This window comes from Coenobita brevimanus, chromosome 64 (assembly GCF_032717465.1).
Source record: "Coenobita brevimanus isolate Jiangsu-jjx chromosome 64, ASM3271746v2, whole genome shotgun sequence".
Taxonomy (NCBI): Eukaryota; Metazoa; Arthropoda; class Malacostraca; order Decapoda; family Coenobitidae; genus Coenobita; species Coenobita brevimanus.
In genome coordinates, this window is record NC_137017.1 from 1,999,926 (window position 1) to 2,024,163 (window position 24,238).

The 24,238-nt window shown below is 38.4% G+C and overlaps 1 protein-coding gene across 1 annotated transcript in view; it reads right to left on the bottom strand.

Annotated features, from left to right (window-relative positions):
• LOC145404595 (kinase D-interacting substrate of 220 kDa B-like) overlaps window positions 1-24,238 on the bottom strand; it is a 623,448-nt gene that overhangs the window by 15,075 nt on the left and 584,135 nt on the right. Inside the window, exons 16-24 of the mRNA XM_080276114.1 lie at window positions 20,500-20,679; window positions 14,727-14,777; window positions 11,386-11,517; window positions 9,808-9,909; window positions 6,133-6,300; window positions 5,755-5,837; window positions 5,382-5,543; window positions 4,621-4,789; window positions 3,531-3,632 (exon numbers count right to left, since the gene is read on the bottom strand). Coding sequence (XP_080132240.1) covers window positions 3,531-3,632; window positions 4,621-4,789; window positions 5,382-5,543; window positions 5,755-5,837; window positions 6,133-6,300; window positions 9,808-9,909; window positions 11,386-11,517; window positions 14,727-14,777; window positions 20,500-20,679 — 1,149 coding nt within the window. The remainder of the gene's footprint in view (window positions 1-3,530; window positions 3,633-4,620; window positions 4,790-5,381; window positions 5,544-5,754; window positions 5,838-6,132; window positions 6,301-9,807; window positions 9,910-11,385; window positions 11,518-14,726; window positions 14,778-20,499; window positions 20,680-24,238) is intronic.

Genomic DNA, 24,238 nt, shown 5'->3' on the forward strand with positions numbered 1-24,238 from the left:
AAAGTGAATGAGAAAAGCAACAACATAATTCTGATGGGGGACTTCAATTATAAAGAAGTACACTGGGGAGAGTGTGACTCAGGGAGTAGGGAAGATTCATGTTACAGTATACTATTAAATGTAGCAATGGATAATGTAATGACCCAGTCAGTCAAAGAAGAGACAAGATTTAGAGGTGATGACAAACCAGCAAGACTAGATTTAATTCCAACCAAAGAACCTGATGCAACTGAATCTCTGAAATATCTGTGTCCAAGAGGAAAAAGAGATCATGTAGTGATAGAGTTCCAAACGATAGAAGGAACTGGGGAGGCACAAAATGAACTAGACAGGCATGGAAGATACAACTTTGGGAAAGCAAACTTTACAGGACAGAAAATTTTTAGAAGATGCAGACTGGGGAGAATTCTGGGAAACAAGAGAGATACAGAAGAAGTGTGATTTCTTTCTAGACTTCCATAATATAGGTGTGGAAAAGTATGTGGCAAAAGTTAGTGAGAAACAGAACTGGACAAATGACTGGTTCAACAAAAGTTGTATGACAGCAAAAAGGGAAAGGGATAAGGCAGGGAACAAATGGAGAAAGAGAAGCAATGATATAACAAAGGAAAAATATAAAAGAACTAGAAATGAATATACAAGAATACATAGAGAGGAGGAAAGAAAGTTTGAAAAAGGTACTGTTGACAATGTAAGGAAGAACCAAATTTGTTTTACAGGTTTGTTAATGGCAAATTGAAACAAAAGGAAGGAATCAATAAGCTGAAAGTAGGAGGAAATGTCTATAAAGATGCAGTTATGCAAGCTGAAGTAATGAGCAAATGCTTCCAGTTAGTCTTCACCCTCATTTACATTTCTCTCACTCTTGACTTGTGTCCTTCCAACAAGGTTGAAGCTTCATTTCCACATGCTAGAGTTGGTATCACAATACTGTCATACAGCAACTTTTTCACTTCCATGCTCACTTCCCTGTTCCTTATCACTGCTTTCAAGGAACCAGCAGCCTTTCTTCTTTGCTGTACCCTTTCAAGCACTTCACCCTCTAAACTTCCATCCTTACTCATCACACTACCCACGTACTTAAATACACTCACATTTTTCATTTCCTCCTCGACCAACCTCACTGTACATTCACTGACTTCATTTCTCTTGAAGACCATAACTTTACTCTTCCCAACAATCACCTTTAAATTCCATTTCTTATACACTCCCCCAAAGTCATCCACCAAGTTTTACAGCTCCCATTCATCTTCATTTAACAACACAGTATCATCTGCAAACAACAGTACAGGGTGTTTCCAAACACTATGCTCTCATATTAGGGCCACTCCAACATCTAATGCCCTACCTTGTATCTCTTTTACAACCCCATCCATATACAGATTGAACAACAATGGTGACATGATGCATCTCTGTTTCAATCCAACCTTCAAATAGAAAAATTCACTCAGTTCACTATCCACACACACTGCAGCCTTAGCACCATCATACATACTCTTCACAGCACTCAACAACTTCCCATTTACTCCATATATTTTTAATACTTTGCACAATCCTTGTCTATCCACCCTGTCACATGCTTTCTCCAAATCCATGAAGGCTGCATACAACTTCTTTCCCTTCTCTAGAAACGTTTCCACTAAAGACCTAAGAATGAATATCTGATCCATATAATCTCTTCCTTTCCTAAAACCTCCCAGTTCTGCTCCAACTAATTCCTCTGTTGTTTCCCTAACTCAGATAAAAACTATCCTATCATACACTTCTCCTACTACACTAAGAAGACAAATGCCCCTACGAATACCATACACTTCTTTTTCCCCTTTTCCTTTATACAGGGGAATAATTATACCTAACTTCCAATGCTCCGGGACTCTACTTTCCTCCCAGGCCGATATGAACATCTTCCACATCCATTCTACTACTATCTCTCCCCCAAGCTTCAGTATTTCACCATACGGTCCATCAATTGCTGGGGCTTTCCCCATTTTGACTTTCTTCACTGCTTCCACAACTTCCATCCTACTGATTTGTTCCTCTATTCTCACCTCCCTCCATCTCCCAGCCATTCCCCAGCCACTTATACTCGCATTACTTCACTTTCTATGTTCAACAGTTCCTTAAAGTGTTCTCTCCATCTGCTCATCTTTTCTCCCTTCTCCACTAATAACGTACAATTTTTATCTTTCCCTCCCTGACTAACTTCTTTGACACCGTCTAACTCTCTTTACCTCTTTCCAGAACATTTTCTTACATTCCCACCACTTTACACTCAAATTCCTTCCAAATTCCTCATCCACTCTCTTCTTACTCTTTCTCTTACTAATCTTTTCACCTCTCTCTTCCTCTCTACATATAACTCTCTCTTCCGCCTCTCAGCATCTTCCACACCCGTTTCTCATCCATTCACTACGTGCTTTCTTCTTTTGTGCCACAGCCTGTCTCACCTCTCCTTTCCACCATGCTTTTCCTTGCATCCCCTTTCATCTTCTCTTCACCCCACACACCACCTCACATGCTGCACAGATTTCTTCTGTGAATATCTTGCACACACCTTCCACTTCCCCCATCTGCTCCAACTCATATTTACCCAATCGCTCCTCCATTTCTCTCTTTAATTTTACCTTTTTATTTCATCCTCTTGTAACCTTTCCACCCTCCTTGTATGAACTATTTCCTCCTGCCCTTCTCTTCTTCTATTCCTCCATTTCATTTGAACTTTCACACCACCACCATGTGGTGGTCTGAAAGTCCACTCCCCCAACCTCTACATGCACTTGCATCCATTACACACTTTCTCATCCTATCATCCACACACACATAGTCAATCATTGCCTTCCATTCATTCAGTTCACCACCCACCCTTCTCATCACTCGCCACGTATACGTGTGGATCATTATGTGCTTAAAGATGGTACTGGCTATCACCAACCCCCTCCCTGCATAAATGTCCATGAGAGCAATGCTGTTCTCATTCACTTCTGCAGGCATACCTCACTCACCAGCTACTCCATCCACCTTCACATTCCCTAGTTTTCCATTCATATCTCCGATCAAAAACATTCTCATTCCTTTCAAACTTCTCCATGCACTCTTCCACATTCATCCAGAACTCTTCTTGCACTCTGCTTGCATGATCTTGCATTGGTGCATACACACACACAATCACCCACATTTGTAGTCTAACTTCCAATCTTACCCACACAAACACTGAGCCAACTGATCCATACTCTCTTATATTCTCCTTCCATCTCTTGCACACAATAATACACACTCCTTTTGCCCTCTCATTCTCACCCACTCCCATGCATATACCCCACCCATACTCTCATTCTCTCACACTCACACTTGTCACAGGAGATTAATGAGAAATATTATCCAAGACTCAAGTGCAAGAATACTGTCAAATTCAATATGGTAATAGCAATGACTAAAATACATTGCTCTGACAGCAATATCCACTCTCTCTCTCTCTCTCTCTCTCAAAAGGTAAACATGTGACTACTTGGTAGTACGAAAGTAAATCTTACCGGTCGCCTGGCTTTGGATGACATTTTGGACTGGCTATCATACTGCTGGAAGCTCCAAGGGTTATCATCTTCTTCAAACTGAGGCTGGTCCTCTTTGATCACCTAAAAAAAAAGGGAGAGTGGAGGGGGGGGGAGTATGGAAATTAGGACTTTCAATCCAATGATGTATTTCATATTATTTAGTGAACCTTCAAAGTTCAATACAGTACAGTACTTAACATACTCATCCCATTTTGTTACTTATACTGTAATATGGTAATGTAACCAAACCGTTCATACTGTATACTGTTGGTAATTACAAAAATTTTTAAATAAATAATAAATTACATGACAGTAGAACTGCATATGCCAAACAGTACATATTTACACATTTTTAGTTTTTGTATGACTGCCTCAATTAGTATGTTAAAGACAAAATCTGGTAAATTAAGGCACATTATAAAACAGGGTTTATTCTATCACAGTACTGCTATCATAACTAATATACTGTATTTTGTTTAGTAAAGCAACCTCTAAGTCAAGGGTCTAGTGATGGCTACCTCCATCTCATTTGGTTGGAAAAAAAATAAAATCTAAAACTGAATAAAATTGTATGGCAGCACAAATAATAATTTTTAAAAAGTTGGTTGGAAAAGGTTAACAAATGGGAGCTCAAATAATATATACAGGTCACTAAGGTCTATAGTGTGGAGAAGTTTTCTCATGGGTAGCACCACGTAGTTTGTGTAATTGCCACCAGGGGTCCAAAGCGGCGCTGTTTTTTTATGCACTACACCAGACACCCACGCCTTTTGAAATCAGCCAATGAATTCGGAAAATATTGTGTCACGGCCCATTGCTTAGCTCAAGTAAGCAACAGCCAAACAGAAACAGCAAGCTAAGAACAGCAATCCAATCGCATTACCAAGGTGGAGGCGACGAGTGGAGGTGTTTCAATGTGGTGGTCAAAGTTACAAGCTCGCTGCGGAGACAGCCTCTCTATACAGTATTACAGAGTTCAGTGATACCAGTACCGTATGTACCTTAGCTTAACTAGTTACAGTGCTGTATGAGAAATGGCTTACTATGTCTAACTAATTATCTCACTTACTTTTCTGATGAATGGGTCAAGATTTATGGTGAAGGGTAGAAACACTTTGAGATCAGCAATGTGTAATGAATTCTTGTGCATGGAGAGAAAGATTTCAAACTTCTTTTCTTCTTTGTCCATCTCCAACAAGGGCTCCATGTCTTTAGATATTGGCACTTGATTTTTTATCCTGAGGAACAGAAGAAACAAAATATAAAGATAGAAATTATAAAAGGTAGAAAAATACATTAATTTTTCTTATCAAAAAAATATACTTTTACTACTGTGGAGTTATAGACTGGGTAATATTTACTGTGCACTTTGAGTGCTACAGTATGCCACCTTTGAACAGACAACAGCATCACTGTGTAGCTGGGGGTTAGCAGTTGACATACTTTACAACCCTAATGTATCTATATGTTTGTTGGTGGCAGTAATATGAATGAAAAGAACTGCCTATTACTAGCTGAAATGGCTAAGTAACTGTGATGCACAGATGTCAGGAAGACAAGCTTGACCACTGCTTCACAGAGAATTGTCTCAAGTTCAGATGTAGCACACTATTCATTAAGTTCAGTTACTGAATATTTATAGTTCAATTCATAATACACTAAAATCATCACAGGTACATACCTTCTTTAATCCTGATTACCTCAAAAATACTATTGTAGTGCACTATAACTACTGGTAATGTACTTTATTTTTACTTTAACTTTACAACTTAGTGCTGAAATATGGATAATTCAATGACAATAACACTACTGCTCGAGGTGACTGCTCACTTTTCATAGAGATCCTTGAGCGAAGTCTTCTCCTCCAATGTCTCCTCATGTGCCTCATAGTAAAGAATTAACCAGGATGCACGGTATGGCCACTGTTCTGTTATATTGATCCATGATGCAAGGTGGTACCAGTTGAAGTCTATGTGGAATGCTTTTAGTAACCTGTGGAAAACAGCAAGCAATATTAAGCTACATAATTCCCTGTTTTATGACAGGAAGCTATATACAGTACAACAATTATGGGACATGTGAGAAGGGTGAAAGAATATGTAAAAAAAAAAAAGTAGAATACTTTATATAAAAATTATATGTGATCAGTAATGTAGCTGCACAAACTTTCTATGATTTGTAGCATCATGTAAATCAACCTTACCTTCCAGTAATATATACAACATTCATCAATCTTCTCATTGAACGAGGGTTGATGTCACTGAAGTAATCATCTGTCAGCAAGACCTAAAACACGCAAAAAAAAAAAAAAAAAAAAAAAAAATTACAGTATAGCTAAATTATCATACAAATTCAGAGAGTTTGTACTTTAAAAACTAATAAAAAATAACCAGTATATTTTCCAAGCTCAGATGTACAGGTATTTTGCAACACGGTATACTAATCTCTACAGTAATCTAGATTCAATACATACATCACAGTAATCTGTATTCAGTTGTGTATACTACAAATATCCCAGTAATCTGGATTCAGTTGTGTATACTACAACTATCCCAGTAATATACATTCGGTATATAGCTACCTTTGTGAGATCTTGAGCACCACCAACTCTATTGAGGTTAGATCCAATACTAGAGGCTATGGAGTCTGATGGCTTGAGTGTTCTGCGACTGGTCTTACTGTTGTTGCGTCTCAGGTTCTGCGATGCACTCAGTCCACTTTCAGAAGACATTCGGCGATTGGCTGGGATCTGTATGAAGCACAGGTGTAATGTTTATTTCTGTTCAATAAACAAGTTCCTGCATTAGGCAGTGCTGCTATGGATAAGCACAAATCATCAAGCAACAAAATTTACAGCATATAATTTACATATGTAACATATATCATATTTTTGGTTATTTCTTTGAAGAAAAGATGCTTAAAACGCAACAGGCTTGAAAGAAACATACAGTACTATACACAGAAAAAAACAGTGTACAAAGCAATGAAGGAACAAAAGAAAAAAAAGAAAAAAAGAAATATTTGGCACAAACTTGTAACTCAGTTTCAGTAACTCTAATCCCTAATAACTCTTACATTATAACCCCATTTCAATCACAATCTAGTTTTTTTTTCATGTGAGAAGAGATGCACAGCAAGGCTAACTGATCTCTCTGGGGACACAGTCAGTGCAAAAAGGAAGCTTTAGATGTGATCTATCCTTTCATGAGTTATAGGAGACACAAGGCTGTCTGCAAAACAAGTACCCTTGGTGGTGGGGTCACCACATCCCTATACCAATACAGTACCGTACAGTATCAAGGGGAATTAGCATTCCAGTCTCCAATTCCTCCCCTCTTAGTTGCATTTACAACACACAGTGATTATGTAGGTTGTACCCTTTTCCCTTGTCCCCTGTGATAAAATACAGTAACTTACAAAAAATTTATAACACAATTCTAACAGCACTTTGGCAATGGAAGATGCATACTGTACTGATATTATCTACTAGAAACAGACTACATGATGACAAAGAAACTTATAGAGACCGTACAGTACTGTATTTCAGCATTAAATTTTTATTACTATAGTGCCCCATACATCCACCTTTTACCACAACTATGACTAATGCTGTAACCAGGAAATTGATAAATCCAGCAGACAAAGCAACTATTGAAAGAGGACAGTACTGTGCTAAGAATGAGACAGATACTGAGAAGATAAGTGCTATTTAACAGGTAACACATAAGAAACATACACAAACACTAATTCTTACAGTTCCCTCTAGTCTGCTACAGATGTTGTGATACAATATATCCCATTCAGTCAGATCATATAATTTGCAGTTTCTTGTTGCTATCTCCTCATGATTTATTCAGACTGAGAGATCTTCTGAACTGGTGGAGTTAAATACCACCATCATTTCTCTTCACTACAAAATATCTCTCCAAAGTTGAATGAAAATCATCTGAAAGTAGCACAAATAACTACAAATTATGTCATCAAAGTGAAGGGGTTACAAATAGGGGTGCATAAGATAATTGGGACAAATTATGGGTATTTTCTAGACAAGCACCATATTGTTTAACCTACCACAGCATCTGAGTGGATAAACTAGATTTCAGTCATTGTCAGGTCAGATAGCTAAATAGTTACAAATTTCTGTTTCATGCAATACAGGTATAAAAGAAATGAAAATAATCATCTTGATGCCTGTGTTGATACTACCATCACTTTTCTCTTCACTACAAAATATCTCTCCAAAGCTGAATTTAAATCATCTGAAAGTAGCACAAATAACTACAAATTATGTCATGAAAGTGAAGGGGTTAATAACAGGGGTGCACAAGATAACTGGGACAAATTATGGATATTTTCTAGAAAAGCACCATTTTGTTTAGCCTACCACAGCATCTGGGTGGATAAACTAGATTTCAGTCACTGAGTGTCAAGTCAGATAGCTAATTAGTTACAAACTTCTGTTTCCCGCAACACAGGTATATAGGAAATGAAAATAATCATCTTGATGTATGTTCATCAAAATACTATCCAGCCACACAGGACTTACATCTGCTACACATTAGTAACTTCAATATCAAAATACAAAAATTCATTATATAAAAATATGTTGCTAGATATCAAAGTGAAAAATTCGCTACTTGTTTTGATTTTACACTGCACCCCCACAAACTGGTCAGATTTTTCATTGTACCCGCTATAAATTTTTACAATGTATTTTCATAATAAATTTAGTCTTCATTCAATAATTAGGTTGTATGCAGGCAAAATTCTACATCCATCCATCCATCCATCATTACTCCTATGTTGCCCCAGAAGGAGTGTGGGAGTCCGGGGCTAGGCAAGATGGTCCTGATATTTATGATGAGAGTGACCAGCCTCACTCATCCCTGAGTGGCATTACAACACCAATAAACCCCAACCACTCCTAGGACATAAACCTGCACTGGCTCAATCTGAATGAAGCACCCTAATTACCCACTAAACTTCTACATAAAGTTTAAAATTTTAAGTGAGGCATGCTTCTGAATCAGGATTGATGCTTTAAAGCATGAAAACACCAAATTCTGAATTCAAAACAGGATGAAATATGTGTAACTTAAAAAAAATATATTAATTCACCATCAGCTTAATAATGAAATATATTTATGTGAAACAACTTTGAAAGAAGACTAACTTTACACAACATGCACTACTAAATCAATCTCCAAGCTGACTATGAGGGAACTGTGGTGATAACATAAACAACAGCCATGACAGGACAGGTAGGGACATCACAGGGTGCGGAGGGGAAGGAGGAGGTACAGTACTTACAGGGATACTGAATCCACTTTCCGACGACAGACAGCGTTCTAAGGGGATCTGATGGGGGATTATCATGGGAGGTGAACAAGAACATGAAAGAGCTACACAAACCAAAGAAAGCATATGAGATGATCAGAGTGCAAAAAAAAAATATATATAATAATAATAATAATAAAAGCAATATACATACACACTACAAGTGCATGAAAATCATTAAAAAGAGGAGATTAACATAAACATCAATCAAACCAACACAAAAACACATTTACAAATGTATTACAAAAAAGCAAATGTTTGAATTAAAGAAGAATGGAAGTGTAAAAAACAAGCAATGTGAGGGTGGGGCTGTCTGCTCCATGGTCAAGCCTGAACATATTACCATCATGCTAAAGAAATGCATTATGGGGTTGTAAGGTTTATGGATGCACGTGAAACTCTTGAGGTATAGGTGCACATGTCAAAAAGCTTCTTAAGAGTTTGCACACAGTCTGCATTATCAAATTTGATTCAAATCAATACTTTTATCTGCACAATAGCTACAAGCCTACTTGAAGTTACAAGAGCAGGATAAGGCTGGTTAGTCAGTGTGGAAAGTGACTAACAATATGTCAGCACTGCAATCAAATACTGTACATTACAAATGCCACACAATGTCCAAAATGTTTTATCATTCATTCTAAATATCTGCTATCCATGTAAATCCTCAAAGACTTTAGTTAACAATCTTGTGGGCTATGCCTACTGTCTTTAGCTAACAATCTTGTGCCCTGTAAAGTATTAAGTGCACAGAATAACACATATTTAACATCTGCATCTAGTAGAAATATCTTGCAAATTATTTAACTTAAAGCCTGCAAATTCCATGCAGTAATCAGAAAGCATACTGATGCTGATGATAAACAAACGTGTATCATGGCCAAATGGAAAGTTACATGAAAATAAAAGCATGTCTTACATGGCTGATACCGCCCATTGCTGAGGTTGTAGCAAGACTAACGGAATCTGTCTCCACTTCCAACCACGTGCTCTGGACCTTCCCTCTCATACGTTCTGCAGCCTGCATTACAAGGAAACAATGTAACAGCTACAATAAAAAAGCTTCAGTATTATCATAATCCTACTTGTCACTTTCCATACATAGGATGGGAGGGATCCAGGAACTGGAAAGCAAAAGTCAGAGAACCATCAACAGAGCAACCAGTGAAATGGGTCACATGACCATTCACTCATCACTCAAACCTTCAAATACTTGCCTCCACCTACAAGGCCAATTGATCCTTATACAGTGCATTAGGCTTTATACTGACTGGGACCGGAATCATTCCAATATCTGCTAAGTCAAAACAAAGGTGCAACAATCATCCTATGTATCTCTATTGCTAGTGATTTCACTCATCTATTGTAACGCATCTATTGCATCTCTATCCTTTATTAATGCTTTTTTCTCTACCATACTTGAAAACCTTCTCCTTTATGGGACAAACCTCTGATGCATGCAAGGATGGCCCTTCAATCAGTATTAGCCCTATTGCCCTTACATAATTCTTCAGACACCTGGTAGTCATGAAAGTTAAGACTCTTCAACTGGATATGGACCAAGGAAGTCTTCTTCTGTAGGGTGGCTGAGGGTTTCTTGTTTATACAATACAGCCAGGAGTGAGCAGCTGGTCACTCTTATCTCAAATATCCAAACTGCGTAGCCTAGCACTGGGCTCTTAAGCTCTTCATAGGGAAATACTGACTGAATGATGGAGGGTTGGAAGGTTAATGCTTTTCCTGCCTTATTCACAGTCACTTGGCCATATCCATCCACTTCCTTCTTGATTTTCCATGCCGTCTCCCACCCTTAAACTCACTTATATATACCACCCCACTCACATCAATTATCTTTATATGACCATATAGTATAAGCACAAACTCTTTTACCCTCCAATCAACAGACTTCTTAGCTGCATATCTTCACAAATTTCTGCATATCCTACCCAGTTTAACCTATGTAACCCACATATATTCCTTAATAGCATGAAAGTTCCTTTTTGCACTGTACCGTATAATATACTGATTATCACAACCTGTCATTTCCAAGAGTGAAAAATTAATTGCTTAGTATAATTTGTCTACATTGCACTGGTAGGTGCCATGACTAGTTTGTCCTGAGTCTGTGTTCTCATCAGTTAAGGGGGTTTGCTAGCACCTCTTTCTCAACAGCTTATTTCCATTTCCGGTACCAGTATGTTATTCTTGTACGTTGTATATGCAATCAATGTTGATACCGGTATAAAAAATGATGAACTGCATAAACTGTCCATCCATCCATCCATCATCCAACCTGGTACTTCTTCATCAGAAGAATAGGGGGTCTGGGGCTACGATACTCAATCCAGACATTAAGGGTGACCAACTGCTCACACCAATGTATTCCAACATACAAAAGAATAATGAGCTATACTGTAATAAAACAAACTGCTATGCAAAAGGTGCTAGGGACCCTCCTTAACCAACAAGAATATGGCCTCTGGTGTGAAAGACCCACCTGCTGTGCCTGTTTGACTTTGCGTAAGCCTGAGTTCTGGAGGTAGAAGGGCAAGTGAACAATGTTGCGCAGGTAGTCATGCCCGCTGATAGATGATTCACTGAACACACGGTGCACATGTTGCTCAATGGCCTGTCAGGCAGGAGAGATGAATATACTGTTAAAATACATTATCAGCTATGAAAAATTCTTGCTTAACCTCTAAAGGATGGCACTCCAGCATTTACAGGATAAATTCTACTTTAATTAATCCTTAACATACTGGCTGAGTCACATTATAATTTTATACTGATTACCATTATGTGTACATGATTTAATTTTGGTGAAAAAAAAAAAAAAAAAAAAAAAAAAAAAAAGCCCAATAAAAGATGAAGTGTGTCATTTTGAGCCATTGAGCTGATCAGGTAACTGAAAAGATTAAATCTGCTGATGTATTATCTGCTATCAAATATAAGGGTTACTGACTGTTAGAAATTATACTGCTACCCTGAAAAAGGTGGCTACATCTCTTATGGAAATACTGTACTTATCCTGTGTTCCGTTACACTTTAACACTATCTACATGCACACCAGAATTTGTATTAATTACATATAAATTTAACTACAATACAGTACACAAGATTGAAAACATTTAAATACAATACAGAAGCTTGATAAGTAAGTTAGCCTTTTCAACCAAGGGATGTAGCTTCTTGCTACAGCAGCTACCTCCTATGATTTTATTCAGCTTAGGAAACCTTTTGAACTGGAGGGGACAGATTTATCCTTCATTATCACCTCCACTATGACAGTTATTCCAGGTTGAATAATATTATATGACAGTTGCAAAAATAGACCAGAATACAATATTACATCCCCTGAGTGAAGGCATTAACAATCTAAAGGCAGAGGGCAGTAGGTAACAGGTGCAGGTGCTGAGTAAGTGTAGGGGTGGCAAAGCCTACTTCTAAACCAGTTACCATCTGATCTACTTAGCTAGGCTGGCATGCTTCCACTTCCTGTTTGCTAACAATATCCAGGGTCAGAGGGTAGGGGCAACAGTGCTATTTAGTGGCAGCAATAAAAGATCTTGGTGATAATCTGTATCTGCATACTCCAAACGAAAAAAAATGTACAATACTGAGGCTCAAGTGCATGACTACTGAAGCCACTGTCCCCTCAATCAAAACTGAAGCTAAATCAATGTTGAGAGATTAACTTACATTTGGTCACAGGGACATTACACTGGACAGATATGAAGAACCAAGTAGAATACATTGCTTTGTATTACCACAGACAGCCATTTTGAATTGTTTTCAAGATTTCATGCATTTAGAGATTAATATTTTCTGCATTTCCATGAAATTAGTAATATGGCTATCAACTACCACATTCTTGTGAATATAAGCACTGCAGGATTTCTTAAGATTACAAGAAAAATTTTTGTTATTGCAGTACTTTAGGGTATTACAATTTCCTCTCTCTGTCTTCAACAGAAGGGAAATGATATCTTAAGGAATCTAGATTCTGGTTTAAACCTCACATATACTTCTATCCTAGCAAGGTCAGTGATACTGGTCTATCCCTCATCAATTAAAAATTCTGGCTATGTACTTGCTGAAGCATCCATTAATCATGATTTTTTATCATATAGAGCGAAAAAAAAAAGGGTCGTCTGCAGTAGTAAGATAATGAAGTATTCACCCATCAATTTAAGAAGGGAAAGAAAGAAAGAAGTGAAGTGACAGAACAGACAAGTACAGCAGTAAAGAGACTATCAACCACAGCTGATGCAATACATTATTGGCTCCTTTGAGAGAATTTACACTGCAAGACCACCAAGTTCAAACAGAACATACCATACACTACTTACTTCAAAGCCAGTAATACCAAACACTGCATTATCATAAGGCAGATTCATTTTACCATATCTCTGCTCCTCATGAGGTAAGGATTTTTTTTTTTTTTTTTTTTTTTTCCCCTAGACCCTAATGATTTTATTCAACTTAGGAAGGATCTCACCATGAAGGGGTTAATCAAAGCTATATCTAACCCCTTCAGTTCAAAAGTCTTTCCTAACATGAATAAAACTGTCTGTAAAACATGAAGAACAAAATATACAAAAAGTCACTGGCTTGAAGAGATTAGCACAAACAACCTTCCCCACTGACTTCTATTTAAATAACCATGCAAAAGCAGTGCTTACTTATTCATGTTCCCTAAGACAAAGCATGAGCAACTATAATTTACTACTAATCTGCATGCTACTGCCTACAAAGAACTAGCAAGAGGAGTATGACTGATAGGAATTACATGAAGCAAAGAAAGGGTATGAATTATTAATCTGTCCAGCCAAAGGATAAAATTTTCATTTTATTCTTGTTACTTTCAGACAATTTTACTGAGCTTCAGATACTACTCGAACAGGACAGGTCTGATAACGTATAATCTTTATCAGTAACCTCATTAACAGATGTCCATCCTAAAATTAATAAAACTGTCCAGTGGTAACAAGAATGAAATAGTAAATATGTAACAAGACTGAACAGGTTAATTGTGAGGTATGGGAATCAATGAGTAAGAAAGGAAATTCTAAAAGAAAAGAATAGGGAAAGAATGAAGTGTGAAATAAAAGAAAAAATAAATGTAATCTGCTGAAGGTACAGGAGAATAATGTGATTCCTCACTTAATATTGTAGATGTTTTCCTAGAAACTATCGTGCTTAGAGAATATAACTCTGAGAATTAATTTCCATCAAGAAAGGTTACCATCTTTGAAAAATAAAAAATAAAAAAATAAAAAAATAATAATAATAATGATAATAAAAGCTGCTAATTCAAATGAACATACATCTCATGTTGCAACTGGGTGTATCTATTCAAATGCTGGAGTCCAAAAGCAACTTTAAATATAACTGATACAAAATTATGATACGATAATAACAATTACAATGATAAGTGAGAGAAATATGGGTGTGATGTGTAGGAATCCAGCATATCATGACTTTAACAATTAACAATGGCATGTTTCAAGAAAGATGTTCTAGTAAAAAATGTGCTTAGTGAGCATATGTTAAGTTGGAATTATTGCAAACAACAGTACTGTAAACTGATCATAAAGGAAAGTGATGTAAAAGTACAGCAACAAGTCATGATGGGAGAATCAAGATGAAAGGCTGGAGTATATATATTAATATATAAATATATATATATATATATATATAAGGGAGGAAGGGGAGGAAGGATAAAAGGGAATGGAATGTAATAAAAGTGAAGTGGTCATGAGGGAAAGTGATACAGGCCTATGGATATGGCAACAACAAGTCAGGATGGAAGAGTCAAGTTGAGAGGGAGAGGTATACCATGGCTCTGTAATCCCTATGAAACCTCTGGTGTCTGGATGCAACCACAGCCTAGCAGCAGCATGGGTGGTAGACAGATGTTAGTGGTTATCAGCCACAGTTTATCATAAGAGCTTTACAGTCAGTCCTCGTTACAAGTAAGGCATAAGTTCTAAAATATCAGGGATGGATTTCAAAATAACACAGCATTTCCATACAACTGGTACCCTGTACTGTAAATTTGGTGAAGCTGGCTTAAAAGCTTCCTTGGCATCTCATCCTTGACCTCCCCCTCCTTTTCCCCCCCGCTTCATATCACTCACATACATTCTCCTTGTTAGTCTCTCACTCTCCATCCTCCCCACATGGCCAAACCACTTCAATGTATTCCTCCTAACGCTTTCTATTACATCCACATTCACACCACAACGTTCCTTCGCTTCCTCAGTTGTCGGTCCGTCTCTCCACATGTTCCTCTCAAATACAGGTAACTCATTTCCACTGCTCTCACTCTTGACTTGTGTCCTTCCAACAAGGCCCAAGCTTCACTTCCATATGTTAGAGTTGGTATCACAATACTATCACGCATTGACTTTTTTACTTTCATGGTTACTTCCCTATTTCTTATCACTGCTTTCAAAGAATCAGCAATGTTTCTTTCTTGCTGCACCCTTTCAAGCACTTCAACCTCCAAACTTCCACTCTTACTCACCACACTACCCAAGTACTTAAATGCACTCACATTTTCCATTTCCTTATCACCCAACCTCATTGTACATTCAGTAACTTCATTTCTCTCGAAGACCATAACTTTACTCTTCCCTACATTCACCTTTAGATTCCGTTTCTCCCAAACTTGTTCACCAAGCCTTGCAGTTTCCCTTTATCTTCACTTAATAATACAGTATCATCTTCAAACAACAGTACAGGAAGTTTTCAAATGCTGCCCTCTCTCATCAGGGCCACTCCAACATCCACTGCCCTATCTTGTATCCCTTTTATAACCCCACCCATAAACAGACTGAACAACCATGGGGACATGATACATCCCTGATTCAATCCAACAATCAGATACAAAAATTCACTCAGTTCACTATCCACATGCACTGCTGCCTTAGCACCCTCATACATACTTTTCACAGTATTCAACAACTTCCCATTTACTCCGTACACAGTATTCTTAATATTTTCCACATTCCTTGTCTATCCACTCTGTCATATGCTTTCACCAAATCCATGAAGGCCACAAAAAAGTTCTTTCCCTTCTCTAGAAACTTTTCCACTAAAGAACTAAGGATGAATATCTGAGATCTACACAATCTCTTCCCTTCCTAAAACCTCCCTGTTGTTCTCCAACTAATTCCTCTGTTATTTCCCTAACTTTGTCAATAAGTATCCTACCATATACCTTTCCCATTACACTCAGAAGACAAATGCCCCCATGATTTCCACACACATTTTTTTTTCCCCTTTTCCTTTATACTGGGGAATAATTATACCTGACTTCCAGTCCTCCAGGACTCTACCTTCCTCCCAGGCCAATCTGCACATCTTCCACATCCATTCTACTACCATCTTTCCACCATGTTTCATCATTTCACCACACTCTCCTTCAATTTCTGGGGCTTTCCCGATTTTGACTTTCTTCACTGTTTCCACTACTTCCATCCCACTGATTTCTTCCTCTCTTCTCACCTCCCTCCTTCTCCCAGCAATCCCTCAGCCACTAGCATTACTTTCTTTCTCTATGTTTAACAGTTCCTTAAAGTGTTCTCTCCATCTGCTCACTTTTTCTCCCTTCTCCACTAGTAATCTACCATTTATATCTTTCACTCCCTCACTAACTTCTTTATCAACCTGCCTAACTCTCTTTACCTCTTTCCAGAACAATTTCTTACATTCTTCCCACTTAACACTCAATTTCTTCCAAATTCCTCATCCACTCTCTTCTTACTATCTCTTCCTAATCCTTTCACCTCTCTCTTCTTTTCTACATATAAGTCTTTCTTCTGTCTCTCAACTTCATCCATGCCTTTGCTTCCCATCCACTCACTATATGCTTTCTTCTTTTGCACCACAACTTGCCTGACTGCTTCATTCCACCATGCTGTTCCTTGCACTCCTTTTCGTCTTCTCTTCACCCCACACACCACCTCACATGCTGCACAGATTTCTTCTGTGAATATCTTGCACATACCTTCCACCTCTCCCAACTGCTCCAAATCATATTTACCCTATTGCTTCTCCATTTCTCAATATATATTCTGCCTTTTTTCCATCCTCTTGCAACCTTTCTACCCTCCTTGTAAGGACTACTTCCTCCTGTCCTTCCTTCATCCATTGCATTTGAACCTTGACTTTCACCACTTGAGAAAGTCCACTCCCCCAGACTCTGTGCATGCTTGCATCCATTACATACCTTCCCATTCTGTCATCCACACACACAAAGTCAATCATTGCCTTCCGTTCATTCAGTTCACCACCCACCCTTCTCATCACTCGCCACGTATACCTGTGGATCATTTTGTGCCTAAAGACGGTACTGGCTATCACCAACCCCCTCTCTGCATAAATGTCCATGAGAGCATTGCTATTCTCATCCACTTCAGCAGGCACAACCCACTCACCAACTACTCCATCCACCTTCACATTCCCTACTTTTCCATTCATATTTCCAATTAAAAAACACTTTCATTCCTCTCAAACTTTTCCATGCTCACTTCCACATTTGGCCAGATTTCTTCTTTCACTCTGCTTGCACGATCTTGCATTGGCGCATACATACACACAAATGCCAACGTTTGTATTCCCACTTTCAATCTTACCCATATAATCCTTGAACCAACTGATCCATACTCTTTTATATTCACCTTCCATCTCTTGCACACAATACATACACCCTCTTTTGCCCTCTCATTCTCACTTACTCCCACGTATAACCCATCCATATATTATATATATATATATATATATATATATATATATATATATATGGTATAATGGTATATATACTGTATACAGATAGACAGATAGATATAGATATCATCAGATTGAAAGGATTAAGAGATTATTCCCCTGAGCTAGACCTGGATAGATCATATGGCCCTGCTAGGGTAGGAGAGCACTACCCTCCCAGCAAAGGCAGCTACCCGGGCGGGGCGTGAACTCTCGACCTCGCAATCTCAAATCACATGCTCTACCACTAAGCCACACCACTCCCCATTGAAAGAATTAGCATTAAGAGGACCAAAAGTTGCTCACTTCTATTATTATATCCACACACAATATTTTGAGCAACTGTTAGTATTTTAAGTATAAACTGTACATTACATTCTCATGATGTTTATATGCCTAACACAAAAGTACTGATATTCTAATAACTGAAGAAGATATTATTTCATTTCAAGTGATGCACCTGTAATAAACAAATCCAGGACTTATACAAACAAAGCAAAGTTTACTAGCTTGTCACTGGAGCCTGCAGTCAAACATGGAAACTCTATGAAGTGAACCATACTGTTCTCTTTAGTGCCAAACTAAAAACTGATGACATGTTCTGTCATCTATGAGTCAAAGTAGATTTTCTAACTTGGAAAAATGCCATTACTTTGTAAACTGGGATACATGGGGGAGATACCTAAATAAGCAATGACTGAGCAGATGAAACTAATACTAGGTAATGGAAATTATTTTTAAACATGCAGTATTCCTCTGAGGAAGAAATAGGTAAGTAAGCTATAGGAGCTGCTTATCATCATTCTCTCTCCAGCCCAACAGCTTGTTCCCTCCTCACCATAACTATATGAGGGTTGTGATGAATAGTTTCCAATCTACTCCATATACTAATTATATACAGTATTATACTTTACCTACCAAACAATTACTATCCTTCTCCATTCTCGTTCAAAGACTGTACTATGCTACCTTTTTTTTCCAGCCCATTATATTTTATGATAACAATAACTACCTTCTCTCTCTCTCTCTTGTCAATATACTGCTCTACCTTCAGCATGGTAATGTAAACTGTTCTGGAAATGATTACCACTAATTTCAACTACCTTACCATAATCCTACCATTAATTACTTCTCTGGTCAACTTATCCTATCAAAATTTCCGCTACAGTCATTCTTACAAGCTTCTTCTCTCAGCTTGATTACAGTTCATTTCCAAAGCTGGCTTTCTGACAGTCTCCACTTTCACTGTCCAAGCTCTGCTTCAGCATATCATCTGCAGCAGTATTTTATCCTGCAGATCCTCTTTATCCCATCTAAAACAAGTGGCTTACTAACCAATGCTAGAAACTTCACAACAGGTTCTGTGAAGCAAACATATTACTATGTATGGTAATGATCTAAGAGGTGCCAAATAACCTAACCCCTTCAACCTGAATGCACCACTTTTATTTCATTCTTGGTATCTCCTGATGAATTAATTCAACTTGAGACAAACTTTTGAAAGTGGAATGGTTTGATATAACCTTTATGAACCCTTTAAACTCAAAGGGCTCTCTTAAACTAAATAAAACTGCCTAGTTACAATAAGAACAAACTTTTAAGAAATGTCAGCTGATTGAAGCAATTAGTGTAGTATCATGCATGCAAAGATACTCAACAGAAGTGCACATCAATAACATTTTGTACATACAGCCTACATGACCACTACCAGGTCTGCTCAGAAATTTATTAACCTCTTCAACCCAGTGATTTGATTCTTAATGTATTCTTGCTGCTAAATTGCAATTTTATTCAGCCTGTGAAGATGTCTAGTCGTGAAGGGATGATGAAGGCTATACCTAACCCTCTCCATGTTGAAAAATTTATCTTCAGCAAAATAAACCTGTCAACTGACAACTAGACCACAATATATAATGCATCATAGGACTGCAGGAATTAGATTTTATTAGCACATTCACTCTGGTACTGGAGGGCATGAGACTATGAATGGGTTGCCTTGCATATCACTACCATACTAGGGTACCAATTATCAACATCAGCCACTGATACACAGCCTATTTTAAAGGATTAATCATTCTCAAACCATATTATGCCAAAACTCTGAATAATATTTAATTGTGGTGGCCAGGGCTAAAGAAATGTGGTATGAAAATAAAGAACTGCACAACTCAGTATAAGTTATCAAAAACCATAAAATATGAGTGAATGATGAATATTCACAAACAATGACAGTATCTCTATATCATAACTGCTCTTATGCTTGAGAAGTAGGTATGTTAGTAGAGTGTTGGTGCATTGTGGAGGAGTAACAGCCATTAACAAGGTATTCTTCAGAAGAAATTGTCTTCAACACATTCCTAATAGCTACTGTACCTGATTTGCTCTAATCATGATGACTGTTGACATTACTCCCTCATGCAACTGACATCGTTCTTACTCTTCATATACTGCAGTATTTGTCTTCTACTCCATCAAACCTCCAGTTGTGCTGATTCTACCTACCTATTACTCTGTCTTTGTCACTCTATCTACTCATCATAAACTCATAGCTTTTCATCCTCCCTCTTTACCTAAAGGATGGGATGCAGAAGAATCTAGATACAAATGAATAGAAAGTAGCCATAAAAGTGTGAGAGCTATCAAAAGCATACCCAGTGAAATGGATCAGACAATCATTCACACATCATTCAAGGCCATGAAATGCCGGCCCCATCCCACAATCATTCAATCAAGTTAAATCATCCTCAGCCATATCCTGGTACTTTCCTAGACAATCAGCCATGTTCTTCATAACCTGCTCATCTGCTAGTCTTTCTTCTGCTATTTTTGGTCCACTTACTTTGGTGATGATGTGAGGATCAATGGCAAGAAGTATGATGAAGGGTGCAGCTGAGTCAGTGAAGAGTGAATGGACGGCATCAAGAACTGACAACACCTTCTCCTGTTCACAGCTGTCCAGTCCATCCACAACCACCACCATCCTCGTTTGCTGCGCTGTGAATGCATCCAAGCATTTCACCTGCAAATACATATACATACAAACTGTAGATACATGCACCACAAACTTAGGCACAGTAGACAGCCATCTCCTGTCATAATCATTAAATTAATAAAAACAGATATTTCCCATCAACATCTTAGTTATATAAAAAGATAAACAAAAAGTGTCAGGAAAAATCCTTAATTTAACTGCATCATCTTTGCTAAACTGAGTATTCAAAAAAAAGAAGAAAACTGGAAAATTCAGTGCCTAACCACAATGAGCTCCTTATTTCATTTTGTCAACACTACACAACAGATGGCATTAAACAGCTCAAGAAGGTTTTTTATAAATTGAAAAGACTGACTGAAGACTGGACTCACCCTTTCACAATTGAGACACTCTCCCTATGGTGAATAACATCATTTGCTAGTGGCAATTTCATCATCATCATCATCCTGCCTCTTTTCCCATTTAAAGATGGGGTGAGGTAGAGTAACATGAGTAATAGCTACTTAAATAATCTATCCATCCAGCCCTCATCCAATCCTATGTCACCCCATGAGAAGCATAGGAACCCGGGGCTGGGCAAGTTGGTCTTAACATTTAAGATGACAGTGATCAGCCTCACTCATCCCAGAGTGGCATTACATGAATAATAAACCCCAAACACCCCTTGGGTATAAACCTACACGGGCTCAGTCCGACTGGAGTACCTTAATTACCCACTAAACCACCAGGTGCCATCATCTGGATATATGGTTCCCACCCAGCATAGTAAATGGTTTCCTGGTGTACAGGAAGCCATTTGGCTTGTCACACAGTGTAGAGTTACCCATACGCAGAAGGAAGAGGAAAGCATGAAAGAAAGAAAGACAGAAAAGGAAGTGTAAAGTCATCCACTGGCAGAAGCAAGAGTAAAGAGTGAAGGAATGAAAGACAGAAGAGGAAGGATGGAAGAAGGGAAAGAGCAGACACCCACAAAAGCACTACACTAAGCGAGTGGATGGTGAGCGCCCCCATCTACCACTAACTTAAATAATAATAATAATAATAATAATAATAATAATAATAATATTTATATTGCAATAAGCAATTAACACACTGAAACAGTTTTCGGAAGATCTGAAGTACTGCTACTGTACCTCATAAGCAATATGATATCATAATAAATGATTTAACAGCAAACATTATCATATATATATATATATATATATATATATATATATATATAAATGATTTAACAACACAAACATTATCATCTATCTATCTATCTATCTATAGCCCGACGCCCCAATCCCGCAAAGGGTGGCCCCAGACAAAATGCCTCCAAGTTGCTCTGTCAACCACCATTTGACTACCCTCCCCCCAACTCACTCCCCCCTCCCTCATATACCTCTCGAACTCCATCCCTCCACCTCACCTTCAGTCTTCCCCTCCCTCTCGCTCCCTCCACCTCACCTACATACACCCTCTTAGTCAGTCTTTCATTCTCCATTCTCTCCACATCTCCAAACCACCTCAGTGTATTTCTCCTAATCTTCTCAACCACATCCACATCCACCCCACAACGTTCTTTCACTTCTTCATTCGTCAACCTGTCCCTCCATATCACTCCACATGCTCCTCTCAAGTAACTCATTTCCACTGCTCTCAGTCTTGACTTGTTCCCCTCTTGCAAGGTCCATGCCTCCCTTCCATACATCAGGGTAGGGATCACAGTACTATCATGCAGTGACTTCTTAACTTCCATACTCACCACCTTATTTCTCATCACTGCTTTCAGTGAACCAACAACCTTCCTTCCCTGCTGTACCCTTTCAAGTACTTCATCCACTTGCACCATAGTCCTAGCTCCTTCATACATACTCTTCACAGCACTCAACAATTTCCCCTCCACTCCATATATTCTTAATACCTTCCGCATACCTTGCCTATCTATTCTGTCATAAGCTTTCTCCAAGTCCATGAAGGCAGCATACACTTTCTTTCCCTTCTCTAGATACTTCTCCACTAAACATCTTAGAACACATATCTGATCTACACACCCTTTTCCCTTCCCAAATCCCCCTTGTTCTTCTCCAACTAGCTCCTCAGTTATATGCCTAACCCTATCAATGAGTATTCTACAATAAATTTTTCCAGTCACACTAAGAAGGCAAATACCCCTATGGTTACCACATACTTCTCTCTCCCCTTTTCCTTTGTATAAAGGAACAATTATACCTGATTTCCAGTCCTCCGGAACCCTTCCCTCTTCCCACGCCAATCTACATAACTTCCATATCCACTCCACTACAATCTCACCCCCATACTTCAGCATTTCACCACACACTTCATCAATTCCTGGGGCCTTTCCCATCTTGAACTTCTTCACTGCTTCCACTACTTCCGCCCTACTAATCTCTTCCTCCCTCCTACTCATCTCTTCTTCTCCCTGCCATTCCCCAACCATTTATACTTGCACTGCTCTCACTCTCTACATTCAACAAATCCTCAAAGTGCTCCTTCCATCTCCTCAATTTCTCTCTCTTCTCCACCAACAATCTATTATTCCTATCTTTCACTCCCCTACTATTTCCCCTTTCACACTGCCTTATTTTCTTTACCTCCTTCCAAAACCATTTTTTATTCTCCCTCCATTTCACACTCAGATTCCTCCCAAACTCTTCATCCACTTTCTTCTTACTCTCTTTCACCAATCTCTTCACCTCCCTTCTCCTGTTCACATATACGGTACCTCTCTCTTCTCTCTCTCATCTTCTCCCCTACCTCTACTCGCTAACCATTCACTATATGCCTTCTTCTTTAGTTCCACAGCTTGTTTCACCCCATCATTACACCACGCTCATAGCAGTGCAAGCCACAGGTGCTTGTTTTCTGTGAATAAACAGTGAATAAACTGCAATACCTCGCCACTAGAACGCACAGGAATTTACAGTGTTGTGCAGTGTTAAGAAATTTGAATTTAGAGTGCAGAGGATTAACTGTGGACCGCAAACTGGCAGTTCAAACCAGTCCAGGAGCGAGGGACTTGTAAGTACGGTACCCAAAATGTTTAATATTGTATAAACTCACCTCTAAAACCTCATTTTATGGTTCTTTTGCATTTATTTCAGTCTTTTATGTCCCTTATTGGTGTGATTTGGGTCTTAAATAGGTGCAATGGATGTCCAGAGGGAGTTGTATAGGTGTTTTTCTGAGTTAGGGTTCATAAGTACAAGTCCAGAAGCTGGGGCCCAATATCCGGACAGGACCACTATCCGGACCTGCTTATGGCTCTATTACGTCGGATATTTGAGGGATTACTGTATCTGCCAAACTTCGAAAATTCAAATTAGGCGCCAAAAAATCTGCTGGGATATTCCCATGCTTCTCTAGGCCTTCCTGTATCATCTATATACCCTACAAGAGTGTCCTTGGCTTGACTAGCATAAGTACAGATGAAGAAAATGCTGAGCTTCTGCCTCCTCTCACTCTGTGGTGGTGAAGTCTATGGGCAGTACTTCTAAGTTTTCAGCTGCCTGCTGAGGGAAAATCGACCTCAAAATCAACCTAAATGGCTTCTGTGAGTACTTTTATGGTTGTTCTCCATGTT